The following is a 17,906-nucleotide window of genomic DNA, read 5'->3' as shown; positions in this document are numbered from 1 at the left end:
GAATAACTACACTAATCAAGCATCAAACATCAAAATCAAACCAAACAAACATGAAAATTAATCAAAGCAATAAAATGAGATAGAGTAAGAAATGCTCATTGATAATAGAGAAGATTATCAACACAATTGTCACCCTTGCATCTTCAATCTCTCAATCACAACTGAAATTCCTCACTTTCTCTCTCTAAAACTACTCCTAAACTAGAGAGAGAAACTCCTAATCTAACCTAAATCTAATTAGAAGAGAGAGAAAGTATCCTAACACTAACGAATTACATGAATGAAGATTAAAGAAAGGCGTACAAAACAAAAACAAAAGGAGAAAAGAAACTGAATCGCGGAATATACCCAGAAAGCCGCGCCCGCGGAGGAGAACAAAGCACCACCAAGCTCGCGCCCATAGCTGGAGCCTGCGCCCCGCACTGGCAATGCAGCCAGCCCGCGGCTGCTGGGTGCGCGGGTGTGCTGCTGCGCAAGGCAACTCGGGTTGTGCTGTTGCGCGCTAGATGCTCGGCTGCTCGGGTTGTGTTGCTGCGCGTGGCAGCTTGGGTAGCATGCTCGGGGTCGGCTTGCTTGGTTGGCTTGACTTGTATGCTTGCAAGCTTCCCGAACTTGGCTCCGTTGACTTCCTTGAATGCGCTTGAGCTTCCTCCTTGATGATTAAATCCCAGGAAACTCGACACACCTACAAAACAAGTCAAAGAAACGGAGAAGCGAGAGAAATAGCCGAGAAATGAATAAAATATTAAGAAAACCATTAAAAGCACGCATTTCCCTAAACTTACACACAAACACGCAAATAAAGCATTATTACCTAAAAACACGACTTAAACGACTAAAAACGAGCATAAAGAAAACCTATCCTAAGAGTGCCATAAATGCCACTCATCATATTGTGACATAACGTTCAATAGAGCACTAAATAGCTCCAACTTATCTCTACTTTTCCCTCTAGCTTTTCTGTTTCCCACTACTAGAAAAAAGGTCATTTCCGACGGAATGCTTCCGACGGACATGAAATTCCGTCGAAAACATCAGAATTTCCGACGGATTTTTATTCCGTTGTTTATTTACGACGGATGTAACAATCCGTTGGAAATCCGTCGTAAATTTACAACGGAAAATAAATCCGACGGAAAAAATATGCTTTCCGACGGAAAATTCCGTCGACGGAATTAAAATCCGTCGGAAATTTCCGACGGAATTTTCCGTTGGAATAAAATTATAAATATATATAAAAAATTTCAGCCCTTTTTTAAAACCCTAAAGGCCTAAACTCCTCCTTCATTTCATTTCCATCCTCTCTCTCTTCCGCCTATGTCTTTCTCTCTCTTCCGCTTCTCTCTCTTCCTCCACCCCTTCTCTCTCTTCCTCCGCCCCTTCTCTTCTCCAGTTTCTCTTTCTCTTCTACTCCTCTCTCATCCTCCATCTCTTTCTCCACCATCTTCTCCTTCTTTCATCTATTTCCTCATTTCTATTCTCTTAATTGGTGTTTTCCATGGCTGAAACTAATGGTTTTATGGTCAAGTTCGACCATGAAAAGTGTAGATCTACACTTTTCATGGTCGAATTTGGCCTATTTAAACCAAATTCAAGAATTCAAAGCAAATTTCAGTTAATAAGGTATGTTATTCGAGTCTTTAATTTTTTTTTTTGGTTTTTTTAATACTTTCGGTTGTTGGCTTTTCGATGTGGTTGTGGTGGCTTGGTGCCATGGTGGTTTGGTCAGATCTGGGTCGGTTAGGAGGGTGGGTCGTATTTTAGGGTGAGGTGGGTTGGGATTTTTTTTCAGGTTTCTGGGTGTTGGGTTGGGATCTTTTTCGGGTTTCTGGGTGTTGGGTTGGGAATTTGAGTTTTTTTCTTTTTTTTTTTGTTTAATTTTTGGGTTGTGATACTTTGTTTTGGTGGTGGTGGTTTTAGGTGGGTGGTGGGGTGGTTTTCTTAGGTGGGGTGGTAGATCTGGCTCGTTTGTGTAGGTTAGGGTTAGGTGGATAGGGGTTTTGGTGGTGTGGGTGGTGGAACAGGACGAGTTAGGGGGGCTAAGGATATGGGTTAGGGGGTTTGTGGTGTAGGCTGGTGGTGGGGAGTAAGGGCTGGTGTAGTGGCGATTGTTTGATGTGGGTGGTAGCGGCGGCGGTTCGATGTTTGGGTAAGGGTGTATTTGGTGGTTGGTGGTGGTTGATACGCCGTGCCGTGGTGGCGCGGCGTTTTTTTTTTTAATTTCTTAAAAAGCGTTTCCGACGGAAATTTCCGACGGATTTTCCTGGTGCTGAAAAATCTTTTTCGACAGAAAATTCCGTCGGAAATTCTGTCGGAAAAGTGTTTCCGACGGAATTTTCGTCGGAAAAAGACAAATTTCCTACTAAGGCTTTTCCGACAACCGATTACGACGGAATTCCTTTGGAAAGGTGTTTTCCGACGAATTTTGGGGTGGTTTCGACGGAATTTTTCTGTCGGAAATGACCCTTTTTCTAGTAGTGTCCGGTCACTAACTTGATCGTTAGAGGCGAATATTCTAGTAAAGGAATATCCGTTCATTTTGCAGGTGTCCGAGACTTGCCTGAAGAGCGCGACTAGTGTCATGAGGGATTCCGAAAATCACCCGAAACACTATTCTTCTACAAATAAAATAAGGCAAAGTTCAATTCATGTTTAAAAATTAAAGTACGTACTCAAAATATAAGCTACTTTACACATTATTCAATAATTGTCCCTTTGAATTAAGTGATTCCAAGACTATCTATTTGTGCAACCATTAACCAGTCTTTAGTCTTATCATCGATAATTACATTTTTTAGTTAAGTAAACTCTTAGCAAATTATAACTCTTGTAGTTCTTGGTTGAATAATTAATCATCCCAATGCTTAACTTTTACTCTTTGCTTCAAGATTCTAAATTCTTTAGGTAATCAGGCCGATTAAGCTAACCAAACAAGTTGTGTAATGATGCCCTACTTTAGCATGAGCTCCACGCCCAACACAACCCTACATTCCCCAAGATTAAATTATGATACGTGTTCATAATGAAGGTTCATTGCTTAGCAAAGTAATGAAGGCTAAGTATTATCCGAAAATCACTTTTCTTGATGCTTCTGATGTGATCATTTTATATATATTTTTATCCCCGTCCCTTGGTCGTAATTAGTAGTGTTTTTGGCTCCTACGAGCCACTTTTATTACTAATTTGTGTTTTCCAGTGCTTTGGTAGTTTTGCTTGAGTTTTGTAGGAATTTGCGTACTTGGAGCATTTTCCCGGGTTTTTCGAGGAGCGTCTACAAGTATTGGAAGACCGCGACCACGTTCGATAGCCCAAGACCGATCGGAGGTACCAATCGGTGATTAAGGGCTCGGTTATGAAGATCCAAGGAGGAAACTCGGATTGGGCCGAGGATAAGAGGCCCAATCGAGGTTCGTTTGGTGGCCCAAGTGAAGCTTGCCCGGACCAAGTGCTCCGCCCGAAGGCGCGCCCGGCCGGGCGGAGCGAAGCAACAGTGTGCCCGGACGGGCGCGAGAAACCATCAGAGTGAAGAAAAGGCGGGCCCGGTCGGGCGGCCCCTTGCCCGATCGGGCGCGTGTGGCTTTTAGGAAATCTTAGTTTCGATTAATTTGTTTTAGCGAATAATTCTTGCTTAGTATTAACGTAATTTTATTAGGCAAGATTAAAAACTTCTTCATTATTCTCTTATTCTAGTTTTTATTCTTCCTTCTCTCTACTTAACTTTCTCTCTCTAGACTTTTATCTTTCTTGTTCCTCAACTCTATTGTAATTCCGTCGTCTTGGTACGATTTCTCTCTTAATTAATCTCAGTATTTTATTCATTCTATTTCTTCATGTCTTGTTTAATTATTATGTTTTGCTTAGTTTTAATTATGTCTGAGTAGTTTTCCTTCTAGGGTTTATGGGGATCTAATAAATAATATGAAGGGGTAATTTTATGATGGTTGATTATTAATGCTTAATTGATTTCCTATTGATTGTTTAAATGCTATGCAATTAGATTTGGCCAGGTTTAATTGTATGAGTTTAGCAATATTGATTCGAGATTCGAGAGATGAGAATTGATGTTTAGGCTTAGTTTCAATAGGCAGATTAATTTATAAATGGTTAGGTCGAGATTCGAGTGATGAGATTTATTACCGGTAAATTAATTCTGTGATTGTAATACGTAGCAAAAGCCCTTTATGATCTGATTAATTAATGCATTGATGATCGATTATTGTGTTTTACCCTGGAATATTGTTTATTAGTGAACCTATGCCCTAGGCTTTATTATTATTGATTTCTTCCTTAATTATTCTCTTCACTCATAATCTTCGTAGCATAGTTTATAATCACAACAAATATTGGTTACTCTAATAATTTAGACTATATTAATTAATTAGGAATAGAAAGACTTGTTTCCCTGTGGATTCGACCCTACTTCCCTATCTGCATAAGCTAGTGGACTTAGGTAATTATTTTTTATTAGGTGATACGACTTTAGCCTGTCAAAATTTGGCGCCGTTGCCGGGGAAACAGTTTATTTTTATTTCTTATTGTTTTTGTAGTTTAGATTATTTTTCCCTTTTGCCTCAAAGGACATTAGTTCTTTGAGGTAGTTCTAATATCTGTCTTTTTAGTTCTTTGTTTATGCCCAGGTGTTCCAGATCAGGTTACATTCCATTCGATCCTGAGATCGAACGCTCGTTTCATAGACAGAAGAATTTTTATAGGCAGATCCTAGCAGGTTCTGGGAGTAATAATATTCCTAGAAATCCATTACCTACTTCTAGTGATTCGGAGCATTCTTCTGATTCAGAACTAAAGATGGGTACACCACCACCACCTCCACCTCGCAAGCTTAGCGATTATTCGCAACCATCCCTGACGGATTTTCCACATCTTTCTCCTATGCCTGATCTCGAGGGAGTCCAGTTCGAGATCAAGCCCCAGTTCATAACGATGATAGAAAGAAAGCAATTCAGTGGAGCTAAGGGTGAAGATCCTAATCTTCACATTGCAGATTTCTGTCAATACTGCAATACCATTAGGAAGAATGGGGTAACGCAGGATCAAATCAGGGAGATTCTTTTTCCCTTTTCTTTATGTGGAAAAGCTAAATTGTGGTTTAATGGTTTGAATAGAGCTGCACTTGGTGTTACTAATTGGGAGACACTTGCTTTGAATTTTTATAATAAATATTACCCTGCAGAGAAAACAGCTTTATTGAGAAATGCCATCCAGAATTTTGCCCAGGAGACAGATGAAGCATTATATGAAGCTTGGGAAAGATTCAAAGATCTGCAGAGGGAGTGTCCCCACCACAATTTGGCAAAGTGGCAGTTGATTCATGCCTTTTACAATGGCTTAGGAAATGCATCTAGGACAATTTTAGATTCCGCGGCTAGCGGTAGATTTATGAATTTAAATGTTGATGATGCAGGTCAGGTTATTGAAGATATGGCAATCCATAATTCCCTATATGGGAATGCTAGAGGTTATGCTAACAAGGGCAAGCATCATGTTGATTCAGTAACTTTATTGCAAGCCCAGCTTACTTCTATTTGCCAGAAACTAGATAACCTTACTACTAACAATCCTAATTCTGTTGCTAATGTTTCTGCTATTTCTAATAATGCTAATGATGCTTTCTGTGAAAATTGTGGAAGTGTAGGTCATTATGAACAAGATTGCAGAAGTTCAATGGAGCAAGTTAATGCTTTTCAAACCTACAAGCAAAATAACTCATACTCCAATTCCTACAATCCTGGCTACCGGAACCATCCCTACCTATCTTACCGTAGCACCAATGTTCAAAATTCTCCACCTCCACAACAACCACAACAAGCACCCCCTCCACAGCAGAAATATTACCACCCTCATGCTAACCAGAAACCCCCATCACAAGCCCCTACTACATCTTCTGACCCTGCTTTATCAGAAATTAGGGCAATGCTGACCAGTATGCAAAAACATATGGAGAGTAGAGACCAACAGATTGACTCTATTATAGCCCATAATAAAGTCATGGACACCCAAATTGCCCAATTGTCCTCTACCCTTCAATCTCGTCAGCAGGGAGCTTTACCAGCGCAGGGAATTCAACCTACGGATCATGCTAATGCAATCACCCTAAGGAGTGGTTCACACTACGATGGGCCCCAAATGCCCAAAGAGGATGAACCTGATTTAAATAATATTGCTAATCCTGATTCCGTTGTACCAATTTCCCCTGCAGGGCTGCAGGGTAAAATACCTGATATTAATATTTTTGATGATTCATTGCAGGGTACAACCTCAGGGAAGGATGCACCCCAGGGGAAGAGTAGGGAAGCACCACCAGTTATCAAATTACCATTCCCTAATCGCCAACTAAAGACTAAGTTGGACAAGCAGTTTGGTAAGTTTCTGGAGGTTGTTAAAAATTTGCAGGTAACGGTTCCTTTTACTGAACTTATTACACAGGTTCCTGCATATGCTAAATTTATGAAAGATATTTTGACTAGGAAGAGGGTCTTTAATGAAGTAGAAACTGTAGCTTTTACTGAGGAGTGTAGTGCATTATTACAAAATAAATCTCCCCCTAAATTAAAGGATCCTGGTAGTTTTTCTATCCCTTGTCATATTGGTATTGTCTTCATAGATAAAGCATTATGTGATTTGGGTGCTTCTGTTAGTGTAATGCCATCGTCTATTTGTTCTAAATTGAATATGGGTGAATTAAAAATTACTAATATTACTTTGCAAATGGCAGACCGTTCTGTTAAATATCCCCTAGGTATTTTAGAGGACGTCCCTGTTAGAGTTGGTAAATTTTTCATCCCTGTTGATTTTGTTGTTTTAGTCATGGCTGACGATACACAAATACCCATTATATTAGGTAGGCCTTTTCTCCATACCACAGGAGCCATTATAGATGTTAAAAATGGTAAACTAACCCTATCTGTTGGTGATGATAATATTACTTTTAATTTAGGGAAGGTTTTAAAAGGTCCTATGCTTGAGGAAAATTGTTGTTTGATTGATGTTATCGATATAATGGATGATATTTGTGATGATAGCTTGACACAGATTCTTGCAAGGGATCCCTTGGAAGAAATACTTTGTGGTAATTTGTCTGCAGGTGATGCGAGTGTTTGGAGCAAGGAGGTGGATATTATTGAGAAAGCTCTTGCCATAGAAGAACTTGATGATAAAGAGAATAAGAAGGTAGTAAAATTGGTTCAGGAATCGAAACCTGCAGAGGTAAAGAAACCTGAACTAAAACCTCTCCCTTCTCATTTAAAATATGTTTTTCTTGATGAGCAGGAAATGCACCCTGTGATCATTAGTACTGCACTTGATGACCCACAAACTTCCCAACTTCTAGAGGTTCTCAAAACCCACAAAAGGGCAATAGGGTACAGTATTGATGATCTCAAGGGTATAAGCCCTGATTTCTGTATGCACAGGATACACTTAGAGGACAACTACAAGCCCTGCATTCAACCCTAGAGGAGGTTGAATCCCAATATGCAAGAGGTAGTCAAGAAAGAGGTTATGAAATTACTTGATGCAGGTATTATCTATCCTATTTCTGACTCCAAATGGGTAAGTCCTGTTCAGGTGGTTCCTAAGAAGGGTGGGATGACTGTAGTTAAAAATGAAAAAAATGACTTAATTCCCACTAGAACTGTTACAGGGTGGCGTATGTGCATTGATTATCGTAGATTAAATGTCGCCACTAAAAAGGACCATTTCCCTCTCCCCTTTATTGATCAAATGCTTGAGAGGTTAGCTAACCATAAGTTCTTTTGCTATTTGGATGGATATTCGGGATTTTTCCAAATTCCGATCCACCCTGAAGATCAGGAAAAGACTACATTTACATGCCCTTATGGCACTTTTGCATATCGTAGAATGCCTTTTGGTTTATGTAATGCACCTGCTACTTTTCAACGTTGCATGATGAGCATTTTTTCTGATTTCATAGAGTCTATCATGGAAGTCTTTATGGATGATTTTAGTGTATATGGTTCTTCATTTGATTCATGTCTAATTAATTTAGCTAAAATCCTTAAAAGATGTGAAGCATGCAACTTGGTCTTAAATTGGGAGAAGTGTCACTTTATGGTGACAGAGGGAGTAGTCTTGGGTCATATTGTATCTGATAAGGGCATACAGGTAGACAAGGCAAAAATTTCAGTGATTGAGCAATTACCTCCCCTAGTTAATGTTAAGGGAGTTAGGAGTTTCTTAGGTCATGCGGGGTTTTATCACCGTTTTATCAAAGATTTTTCTAAAATTGCTAAACCACTGACTCAACTTTTGCTTAAGGATGCCCTTTTCGTTTTTACTAACGAGTGTCTTGAGTCTTTCAACAGGATTAAGCAAGCTTTGATATCGGCACTCATCATATGTGCTCCCGATTGGAATCTTCCATTCGAGATCATGTGTGATGCAAGCAACTTTGCTCTAGGAGCCGTGCTTGGACAGAGGAAGGACACAGTTTTACATGCTATCTACTATGCTAGTAAAACTTTGGATGAGGCTCTAGTCAACTATGCCACCACGGAGAAGGAGTTTTTAGCTGTTATTTATGCTTTAGAAAAAGTTAGATCATATCTAGTTGGTTCTAAAGTTATTGTTTTCACTGACCATGCAGCTCTGAAGTACTTGATAGCCAAAGCTGAATCAAAGCCTAGGCTACTCCGGTGGGTTCTCTTGCTCCAGGATTTCAACATTGAAATAAGAGACAAAAAGGGTGCAGAGAATGTAGTGGCAGATCACTTGTCACGAATCAGGTATGATGAGGGTAAGGATTTTCTTCCTATAGATGATTCGTTCCCTGATGACAACCTGTATGCAGTTGTAGAGCAACACCCCTGATATGCCGATTTTGCAAATTATTTAGTGGGTGGTACTCTACCTCTTGACTTGTCCTATCAACAAAAAAAGAAATTCCTTTATGATGTTAAACATTATTTTTGGGATGATCCTTTTTTGTTTCGTGAGTGTGCAGATGGATTATTTCGCAGGTGTGTCCCCGAATGGGAGGTACATGGTATTCTCACTAGCTGCCACACTTCACCTTATGGAGGACATCATGGTCCCTCTAAAACAGTGGCCAAGATAAATGAGTCAGGATTTTATTGGTCCACCATGTTCAAGGATGCTAACATTTTTGTGCAGGCTTGTGACTCTTGCCAGAGGACTGGCAACATCTCGCGGCGGCATGAGATGTCTCAAACTGGGATTTTGGAAGTTGAAATTTTTTATGTTTGGGGTGTTGATTACATGGGACCGTTCCCTTCTTCTAGAGGGAACCGTTATATACTAGTCGTCGTAGATTATGTATCCAAGTGGGTAGAAGCCATTGCCACTCCTACCAATGATGCCAAGGTGGTCCATAGGCTCTTCAAGAAGACTATTTTTCCTAGATTTGGAGTTCCTAGAGCCATAATCAGTGACGGAGGATCCCACTTTCATGAGCGGATGTTAGATACCCTCTTAAAGAAGTATGGTGTTTACCATAGGACAGGGTTAGCCTACCATCCCCAAACTAGTGGCCAAGTCGAAGTGTCTAATCGTGAGATTAAGGTCATCTTAGAGAAGGTGGTAGCAAAATCTAGGAAAGATTGGAGCGATAAGTTGGATGACACCCTTTGGGCATATAGAACCGCATTTAAGACCCCTATAGGTACCACCCCCTATAGACTTGTGTATGGTAAAGCATGTCATCTTCCGGTGGAGTTAGAGTACAAGGCATATTGGGCTATTAAGGAGCTCAATTTGGACGCTAAGCTAGCGGGAGAAAAGAGGCTTCTACAACTTAACCAGCTTGATGAGTTTAGGTTGATGGCCTATGATAGTGCGCGAGTCTACAAGGAGAAGACCAAGAGATGACACGACAAGATGATCCTTCCGAGAGATTTTAAAGAGGGTGACAAGGTGTTGTTGTTCAACTCTAGGCTTAAACTGTTCCCAGGAAAGTTGAAGTCAAGGTGGTCGGGTCCTTTCACGGTAAAAAGGGCCAACAAGTTCGGTTCTGTAGAGTTATTTGATGAGCTTGGTAATGAGTTCAAGGTAAATGGTCAGCGGCTTAAGATATATCATGACGGGGCTACAATTGGTGCAGTTGAATTACTACACCTGACTAGTTCCAGCTCACCTTAAGAATACTATGGTAAGAAGGTCGTGCGGGACCTAGATAAACCAGCGCTTTGCGGGAGGCAACCCGTATTTTACTTGTTTTTATTTTTCTTTTTCTTCTTTATCTTATGAGAGGAGAGAGGAGGGAATTTAATGAGTTTTATGAGTTTTTGGTACATATTAGAGGAAAAGAGTTAGCCAAAATTTGAAGAAAGTAGGACGTCCAAACTTGTTCTCGGGCCCGGCCCGGCGGATCAACGCCCGACCGGGCGCGAGAGTTGACGTATACGGACTTTAAATTGGCCCGATCGGGCGGGAAGATGCCCGATCGGGCGCGAGAAGAAGATCGAAAAATGGAAGAAAATGGCCCGATCGGGCGATGAGACGCCCGACCGGGCGCGAGAAGGGGAGGCCAAAAGTATGAGAGATCGCCCGACCGGGCGCGAGCTTCCAATTCCCGTAGTCCCAGATCGCCCGGCCGGGCCCATGACCGCCCGGCCGGGCGCGACGAGATGGCACGTCCCCCTTTCTTCTTCTTCTTCCTTCCTTCTTCTTCTTTTCTCATTTCCACCATAACTTTCTCTCTCTAAAAACTTAAATTCTCTAACTTCTCTCTAAGATTTCTCCTCCATTTCTCACCAAAATCCAAAACTTTTTACATATTCTTACTCCTCTCTTCATCCTCTACATTCCTATATCAAAATTTTACATTTTCCACAAAAATAAAATTTTGACCACCACTTCCAATGGCGGCAAAGAGGGCCAGAAACTTGCTCGGGGGTAGTTCAAGCGGGTCATCCCAACAATATGACCCGACTCTTCAAATTGCTCAGTGGCCGACGATCAAGATCGCGACGCCGGAGCAACGGGAAAAGCTTGAGGTGCTCTACGGACGAGAGGTAATTCCCTCACGGTGGTTACACCGTCCCTCTTTAGAAGCTTTAGGAATTTATGGTTTTGTTAGGAGATTTTTAAACGATATTGGTATGCGTAAATTTGTAGATATGCATTATTCGACATACCGTGAATTAACTTGTGAATTTTTATCTTCTCTTGTTATTCAAAATCATAAAAGTGGTCCAAAATTAATTTTTAGGCTTAATAATAAAAACATCACTCTTTCTTTTGTGGAATTCTGTAAATTATTTGAACTGGAACATGAATTAGATAGGCAATGGAATGCTGAGTTTAAAATGGAGGATGTTTATTTTTCTTTGACTGGTATTCCTCATGTTTCTGCACAACATGCTAGTGCTAGGCCTATCCACCACCCCGTCCCTAAAATGTGGCAAAGGTTTGCCGGTGTCTGTTTCCTAGGTAGGAATGAACCCCATAACTGTCAGACCAATGAATTAGCTGTAATTGGCCATTACATGTTTGGGTACGGGAAATTGAACATAGCCCGGTATATCATCCACCACCTAGGTAGGCATGCTACGGCCAGCAACCAGCACACTACCCCCATCCGTCTTGGTGGCATTATCACTAGGATAGCCATCAAGAAGGCCGGTTTTGTAGAGAGTGGACCCCACCGCATGACTAACATGGGACCCGACACCTACATTACCTCTAGGTACCTCGAGGAGCTTGGGTGGTTGCGGGTAGATGGGATCCAGGTCACCCATTGGTGCATTAGGACAGGGACTGAACAACCCTTGCCCATTTTTGCTTTGCCCAACCCAGACCTGACCGCCTTCCCCCCAGGGCAAGAGTCCTACACTTATGCCCTGTTAGTTGCCCATGCTAGGGGTGAGGATCCACAGCAGGCCCAGGCCCAGCCACAACCTATAGTTCAGCCCATTCCACAGCCACCATCACCACCCCGACAGTCCTATTCCGTCCCTCATGCTGACTCTGACCCAGTTTGGGACTTGTAGAGTATTGGCCAGGCCATAGGTCGCATAGAGCAGACCCAGACCGAGTTTAGACAGATGATTGGTTCTGTCGACCATAGGCTAGGCTACCTAGAGAGGAACCAGGGTAGGGGGCTCTACCCCATTTATGATGATTATGCTAGTCGGGGCAACATTCCCGACGATGCTGTTTACCCAGACTGGTTCCAGCCCCCACCTCAGGGATACGATAGGGATCCCACTGCCCATGGTATTTACACAGACTATTCTTCGTTCCATGGGTACGGCCAGGACATTCCTTTTGGGGGACCGCCGGGGGGGACTTTTCATGCTAACTATTTTGGTGGTAGCTCCTTTGGTGCAGATGGTGCAGGTTCCAGTGGTGGAGCAGGTGGGTCCTCACGGATGGACCAGGATGAGGATGAGTAGCCAGCTGGGCTACATTCGAGCCAATGAGGACATTGTCTGATCTTGGCTTGGGGGAGATTTTTGGATTTGGTATATATTTTCTTCTTCCTTTTTCTTTATTTTTGTTTATTTTTGGTGTGTTTTGTTAGTTTAGATTTATTGCTTTTTAGATTAGTTTATTGCTTTCCCTATTTGAAAAATACAAAAAAATTAAAAAATCAAAAAAATAAAAAAAATACGAACCAATGAACTGTAAATCATGCTTCCCTGTGCCCCATACTTGAGAAAATTGTTTTGATTCTTGGTATTTGATTTTGAGCATTGTGAATTTGTTGATCATGATTTGAAGTTTAATTACTTGGATTCCTAAACTTACGTCAATTTTGCCCAACTACATGTGAATATAGTGCTTGACTAGTTGATTTGGTTAGGAATGTGTGATTAGTTCCTGGTATGTCAATGAATTTGAGTATTGGTTTGCAACTATGAGTAGTGTTTCATAACTCACTATTATGCACATGTGGAGGACGAAGGCATTTGTTCTTTAGGTAGCCTTCAGATGATTTTAGATACATTTGTTCCCTTCTTGCTACCCATGTTGTTGCCTTGACTTTTTATTGTTTTTAGCCACATTACAAGCCATGTTTGCCCCATTGGTTACTAGTCCCAAGCTTGGCTTGGGGGAGCTATTAGTGAGTGAGGTGAGGGAGTTTGTAGTGTGCACATTATTTGCACAATTTGGGTGGGTTTGAGAAATATTTGTTCTTGATCATATTTTTGTTTTGATGAGTTTTATTGTGTATATATTTGAAAAAAAAAAAGTGTGATGGAAAAAAAAAGGAAGTTCAAAGGAAAAAGTGAGAAAATAAAAAAAAAGAAAGTGAACTTCTAGAAAAAAAAAAGGAAAAAAAAAAAGAGCAAAAAGAGAAAAAGTGTTTAATGTTCAAATGTTCTAAGTGAAGGTTGATCAAATGAAAAGAAAGAAAAAAATTTGAGTTTCATTGTAAATATTTGAGTTTGAGTTTGTTTATTCACTCTAGTTTATATTATCATATTTTTATGAGTGAATTTTGTAAGTATTGGGATTGATTTTTATGGTTGGAGTATTGTTTGGTGGATTTGTGTTGGAGTTAGTTTTGTTGGAGATGATTATGATCATTATCTTTGGTCATGGGTTTATTAGGATATGGCTCCCTTTTAGCAAGTCTTTTCTCTCGCATATTTCCAAATTTATCCTACCCTTTCACCCTAGCCTTACATTACAAGCTTTAAAAGACCTTTTGACCTTTTGCATAGAATTGTGTAAATATGAAAGTGTTGTTTATCAATGCAAGTTATGACTTGACATATTCCGAGTCGACTATTAGGTTGAGTGTATGTCTTTTTAAACACACGAGTGTTGTGAGTTTGGGAGGGCATTGTTCACATTAAAGGGGTTGGGATGGAGAGCGATCGAGTACATCTTTTACTCGCCACATAAATGAGAGTTGAGTGTGTGAGCACTAGTCTTGAATTCTATATGCTCTTGTGGTTCGCTCTACTTGACAATTGTTGGGGAGGAAGGGTGATTAGATGGATAGGATTGGTTGATTTTGAAGCATGTTCACTTGATTTTCCTTGAATCGTTTGGCTTGATTTTTATATTGGGGTGAGGTATGTTTTATTGTTCATTGAGGAGCTCTTTGCTTAGGGACAAGCAAAGGTTTGGCTTGGGGGAGTTTGATGTGTTCATTTTATATATATTTTTATCCCCGTCCCTTGGTCGTAATTAGTAGTGTATATTAGAACACCCAATTCCCTTAACTTATAAAAACCTAACCCTACTTTTGTTCCTCTCTCTCATCTGGCCGCTCAGAGCTTCACTTCCGGTACTCTATTTCTCTCTCCACCCTCTCTGTTCCATACTTGGCCACCACTTATACTGACGCTTGTTATTGCAGATCGACGAAACAGCAGAAACCCAGCAGAGTAAAAATGAGTCGAGGAGCAGCAGCAGGAGGTGCCAAGGGCAAGAAGAAGGGAGCATCCTTCATCATTGATTGTGCTAAGCCTGTTGAAGACAAAATCATGGACATTGCTTCCCTTGAGAAGTTCCTTCAGGAGAGAATTAAGGTCGGTGGTAAGGCTGGTGCTCTCGGTGATTCTGTCACTGTTACCCGTGAGAAGAACAAGATCACCGTCAATTCTGATAGCAATTTCTCCAAAAGGTTTCATTTTTCCTCTATTATTTTTACACTACTATTTTTATTTATGTAATTCACTAGTTTTGATTTTTTTTGGGGGGGAATTGGTGAAAATTTAGCCTTTTAGGGTTTAAATTGATTATTTTGGGTTTTGTCATTGTTGAACATGTTTAGATTTATAGGTAGTTTTCTTTGATATTCTGTTATTCATTCACTAATCAGAAAGTCATGTTATTATGCTATGTATCTTTTGTATGTGCCTATGTTATTGTGGCATGTTTCCTTGCTTTATGTCCTGTTATTCATCTAAATTGTTGATTATTCTAAGTTTAGACCAGTCTTTAGTGCTTGATTATTCTATTTTTCACTTGATTTTATTTCAGGATTTATGAAATTGGTATTAGGCATTTTTGTATCAACTTTTGCATTTTAATCGTATTAAGATAGATTGCTGAGTATATCCTGCATTTTAATCTTGCTATATGCCTGCATTTTATTGTTGCTGACTATATGCTGCATTTTAACTCTAATATGTGCTTCATTTTCATCAAGATAGATTGCTGAATGTGTTGTAAATTTGTAATTCTTGTTAAGATTGCTGCATTATTGAGCCTGATCATTCAAATTTAGGCTCATGTCATCAGTTGCCCTGCTCTACCATTTTTAACTTCTTCCTTACCGTGCATTAAGTGTGTAATTGATGTTGGTGGCTGCTGTTTTTGCTTTCTTTCTAGTTCACCGGTTTGAAGTGCTGTTTAAGTATTGAGATAAATGAACTTGAAAGATGGTTGATGTATTACCTGTGAGCATCATCTTTTTATTCATTTTTACGCCGATCACCTGCTCTGTTGTATTACCTTGTTTTCTTTCATTTTTTTTTCAACCACCTGCTCTAACCTTGAACTTCTTCTTGACACCATGTGCCTGGTATCTTATGAGTAGCATTGCCTGCTGTTGCTGTTTTTCCTTCTTTCTAGGCCAGCTGTTCTAAGTGGCGTTTAAGTATTGAAATAAATGAACTTGAAAGATGGTGGTTGTATTTCGTGTGAGCGAGATCTTTTTTTTCATTATTGTGTCAATAACCTGCTATGTTGTATTACCTTGAATTTCCCCTTGTGCTTGGTATTTTATGAGTAACATTGCCTGGTGTTTGCATTTTTGTATGACCCTTGTGCTTGATATCTTTGTGTCATCACCTCTGCTGTACTACCTGGAATGAGTTTGGTAATTTATGCTTTACATTGCCTGGTTTGCTGTTTTTGCATTCTTTCTGAGTCTGCTAGCTATCGTAGAGTTTAGCTACACTTGAATGAACATATTCTCTATTGTAAGTGTAGATGTTAGCCTATAAAAGTGATGTGTGAACTGTGAAAGGTGAAATGTGTGTTTTGAATCTTGAGTGTAACCTTGGTTTAAATTAATTTTCAGGTACTTGAAGTACTTGACAAAGAAATACTTGAAGAAGCACAATGTTAGGGATTGGCTTCGTGTGATTGCTTCCAACAAGGACCGCAATGTGTACGAGTTGAGGTACTTCAACATTGCCGAGAACGAGGCTGAAGAAGAAGATTAGATCTTTAGAAAAAGAGTTTTGAGCTATGGTGATCTTCCTTATGTCAGATCTCATAATTTTGGGAGGAAAAAACGATTCTATGCATTTGACACCGTATCACTTGAGATATTTTTTCAACACTTATTTTTGTTTTTATTTAGATTTATTATTATCTGCATGTCTTTAGTTTTAGTTCCTGGAATCTCCCAACTGCGCCATACTTTCTGTGGTTGGAGTTACTATGAAGATTAGAAAGAGTTTTATTGTAGATTATTATGTGATTTTATCATGTGATCTTTCCTGGTAGCTTGTTTGTTTTCTTTGAAGGGACTTGGGTTCTTGGCAGTTTCATTAACTTATTGTGTGTTAACATTTAACATGCTGTTGTGATATTTGGTTATTGTGATTCTTGATTAGTACACCAGGTCCAAGATGACATTGCCTATCAAACAAAATGCTGGGTGCTTGCAATCATAAAAAAAGATGATTTTTTTTTTTCTTCTCTTCTTCTAGTGCTATAAATATTGTACCACTATTACTAAAACAACTTATACTCTAGTAGTATAAATTTATATACTTCCTCCGTTAATGGTTATTTGCAACAAAGGAATATTTTATCTCACAAATAATACTCTTTTGTTGCAAATAACCATTAACGGAGGAAGTATAATAGTATATTAAAAATGTCATTGCAAGTATAATGGTACATTAAAATTATCATTGAAACGATAAAAACTCAATATACCTATATGCATTCTAAATAAATTGCAACTATGCGCTTAGTTGCACTGGAAAAAGGTGGAAAGAACACGAATGTTAAAGAAGAATTCATATAGCATAAGACTTATTTACAAGCAATGCATATAGGATGGCATTGTCGTAAATAATGGAAACGTGAGGGTTGAAAATATAATAGCAAAATGTATCTCTACATGCATAATGGTACACAAAAAATACTATTCAGACAACACAATAATATTATTGTGGACCTGAGGTTTATACACACACAACTGACATTATATTGAACATAGTATCCTTTATTTTTAACATAGCAACCTTATTTTTAACATAGTAACCTTTATTAAAAGTTGTATAATGTTTAATACTATTGTGAATTTGAAGTACGACGTTATGACCTTAGTTTTAACATAGTGACCTCTATTATTAATATTGACCTTATTAAATATTTTATTAAAAAAATTAACCTCTTATAGCCTATATATTACCAAAATGACTTTTATTTTCAACATAGTAACCTTCATTTTATTATAGTGACTTTTTTTTTTTTAAATAAAACAATCATAATTTCTCTAATGTTAGTGGTCCACAATAATTAAGTGTGAACCAGGTCCATTTAAGAATTTGTATAATGGCACTCTTTTTTTTTTTTTTTTTCTTTTTTTTTTGGGAGCTATAATGGATTAATGGTACATTATATATGCATAATAGTACATAAAAATGTACCATTGTACCATTAAGGGAGAAAAATTGTACCGTCAAATCTCAGATTGCCCTCTTATACAAGCTAAACATATAGGGCCTCTGTGGCCGGGGAGATTCAACATTAACTAACCATAGGACATGACGCTCTGTTAAAATTCATTCGAGAAATACGACTATTTCACCAAATGCCATCAAGGTTTTCAAAATTCACCAAATGTCATCGAGATTTAAAAAAATTTACCGAGTGCCATTAATGATGACTAACGGTTGTTAACTCCGTTAATCGAGTCGTTAGTCATTAGGGCTAATCATGACACATGTGAACACGTGTCAGTCAGCTATTTGTTTAAAAAAAGA

At 39.2% G+C, this 17,906-nt stretch overlaps 1 protein-coding gene and 1 non-coding gene across 2 annotated transcripts; one reads left to right on the top strand and one right to left on the bottom strand.

Moving 5' to 3' along the window:
• Positions 1 to 5,202: 5,202 nt before the first annotated feature.
• LOC145612860 (small nucleolar RNA R71) lies at positions 5,203 to 5,309 on the bottom strand. Its single transcript, XR_014106771.1, has one exon. It is a non-coding gene; the product is annotated as a small nucleolar RNA R71 (small nucleolar RNA).
• Positions 5,310 to 14,113: 8,804 nt separating this feature from the next.
• On the top strand, positions 14,114 to 16,395 carry LOC145611083 (large ribosomal subunit protein eL22y-like). Its single transcript, XM_081666318.1, has 3 exons — positions 14,114 to 14,239; positions 14,312 to 14,578; positions 15,983 to 16,395. The coding sequence occupies exons 2-3, from the start codon at positions 14,346 to 14,348 to the stop codon at positions 16,125 to 16,127; spliced, it is 378 nt and encodes a 125-aa protein (XP_081522444.1). The 5' UTR covers positions 14,114 to 14,239; positions 14,312 to 14,345; the 3' UTR covers positions 16,128 to 16,395.
• The last annotated feature ends 1,511 nt before the right edge of the window (positions 16,396 to 17,906 follow it).

This window comes from Chenopodium album, chromosome 24 (assembly GCF_948465745.1).
Source record: "Chenopodium album chromosome 24, dcCheAlbu1.1, whole genome shotgun sequence".
Classification (NCBI taxonomy): Eukaryota; Viridiplantae; Streptophyta; class Magnoliopsida; order Caryophyllales; family Amaranthaceae; genus Chenopodium; species Chenopodium album.
The sequence above is the reverse complement of the archived record's forward strand: the minus strand, read 5'-3'. Positions and strand labels throughout refer to the sequence as shown.

What these genes read in the sequence shown, in the direction of transcription:
- LOC145611083 (XM_081666318.1), top strand. Translation starts at nt 14,346, where the DNA reads ATGAGTCGAGGAGCAGCAGCAGGAGGTGCCAAGGGCAAGAAGAAGGGA. An exon ending in GATAGCAATTTCTCCAAAAG is followed by an intron (nt 14,579 to 15,982) that starts GTTTCATTTTTC and finishes ATTAATTTTCAG; the next exon opens with GTACTTGAAGTACTTGACAA.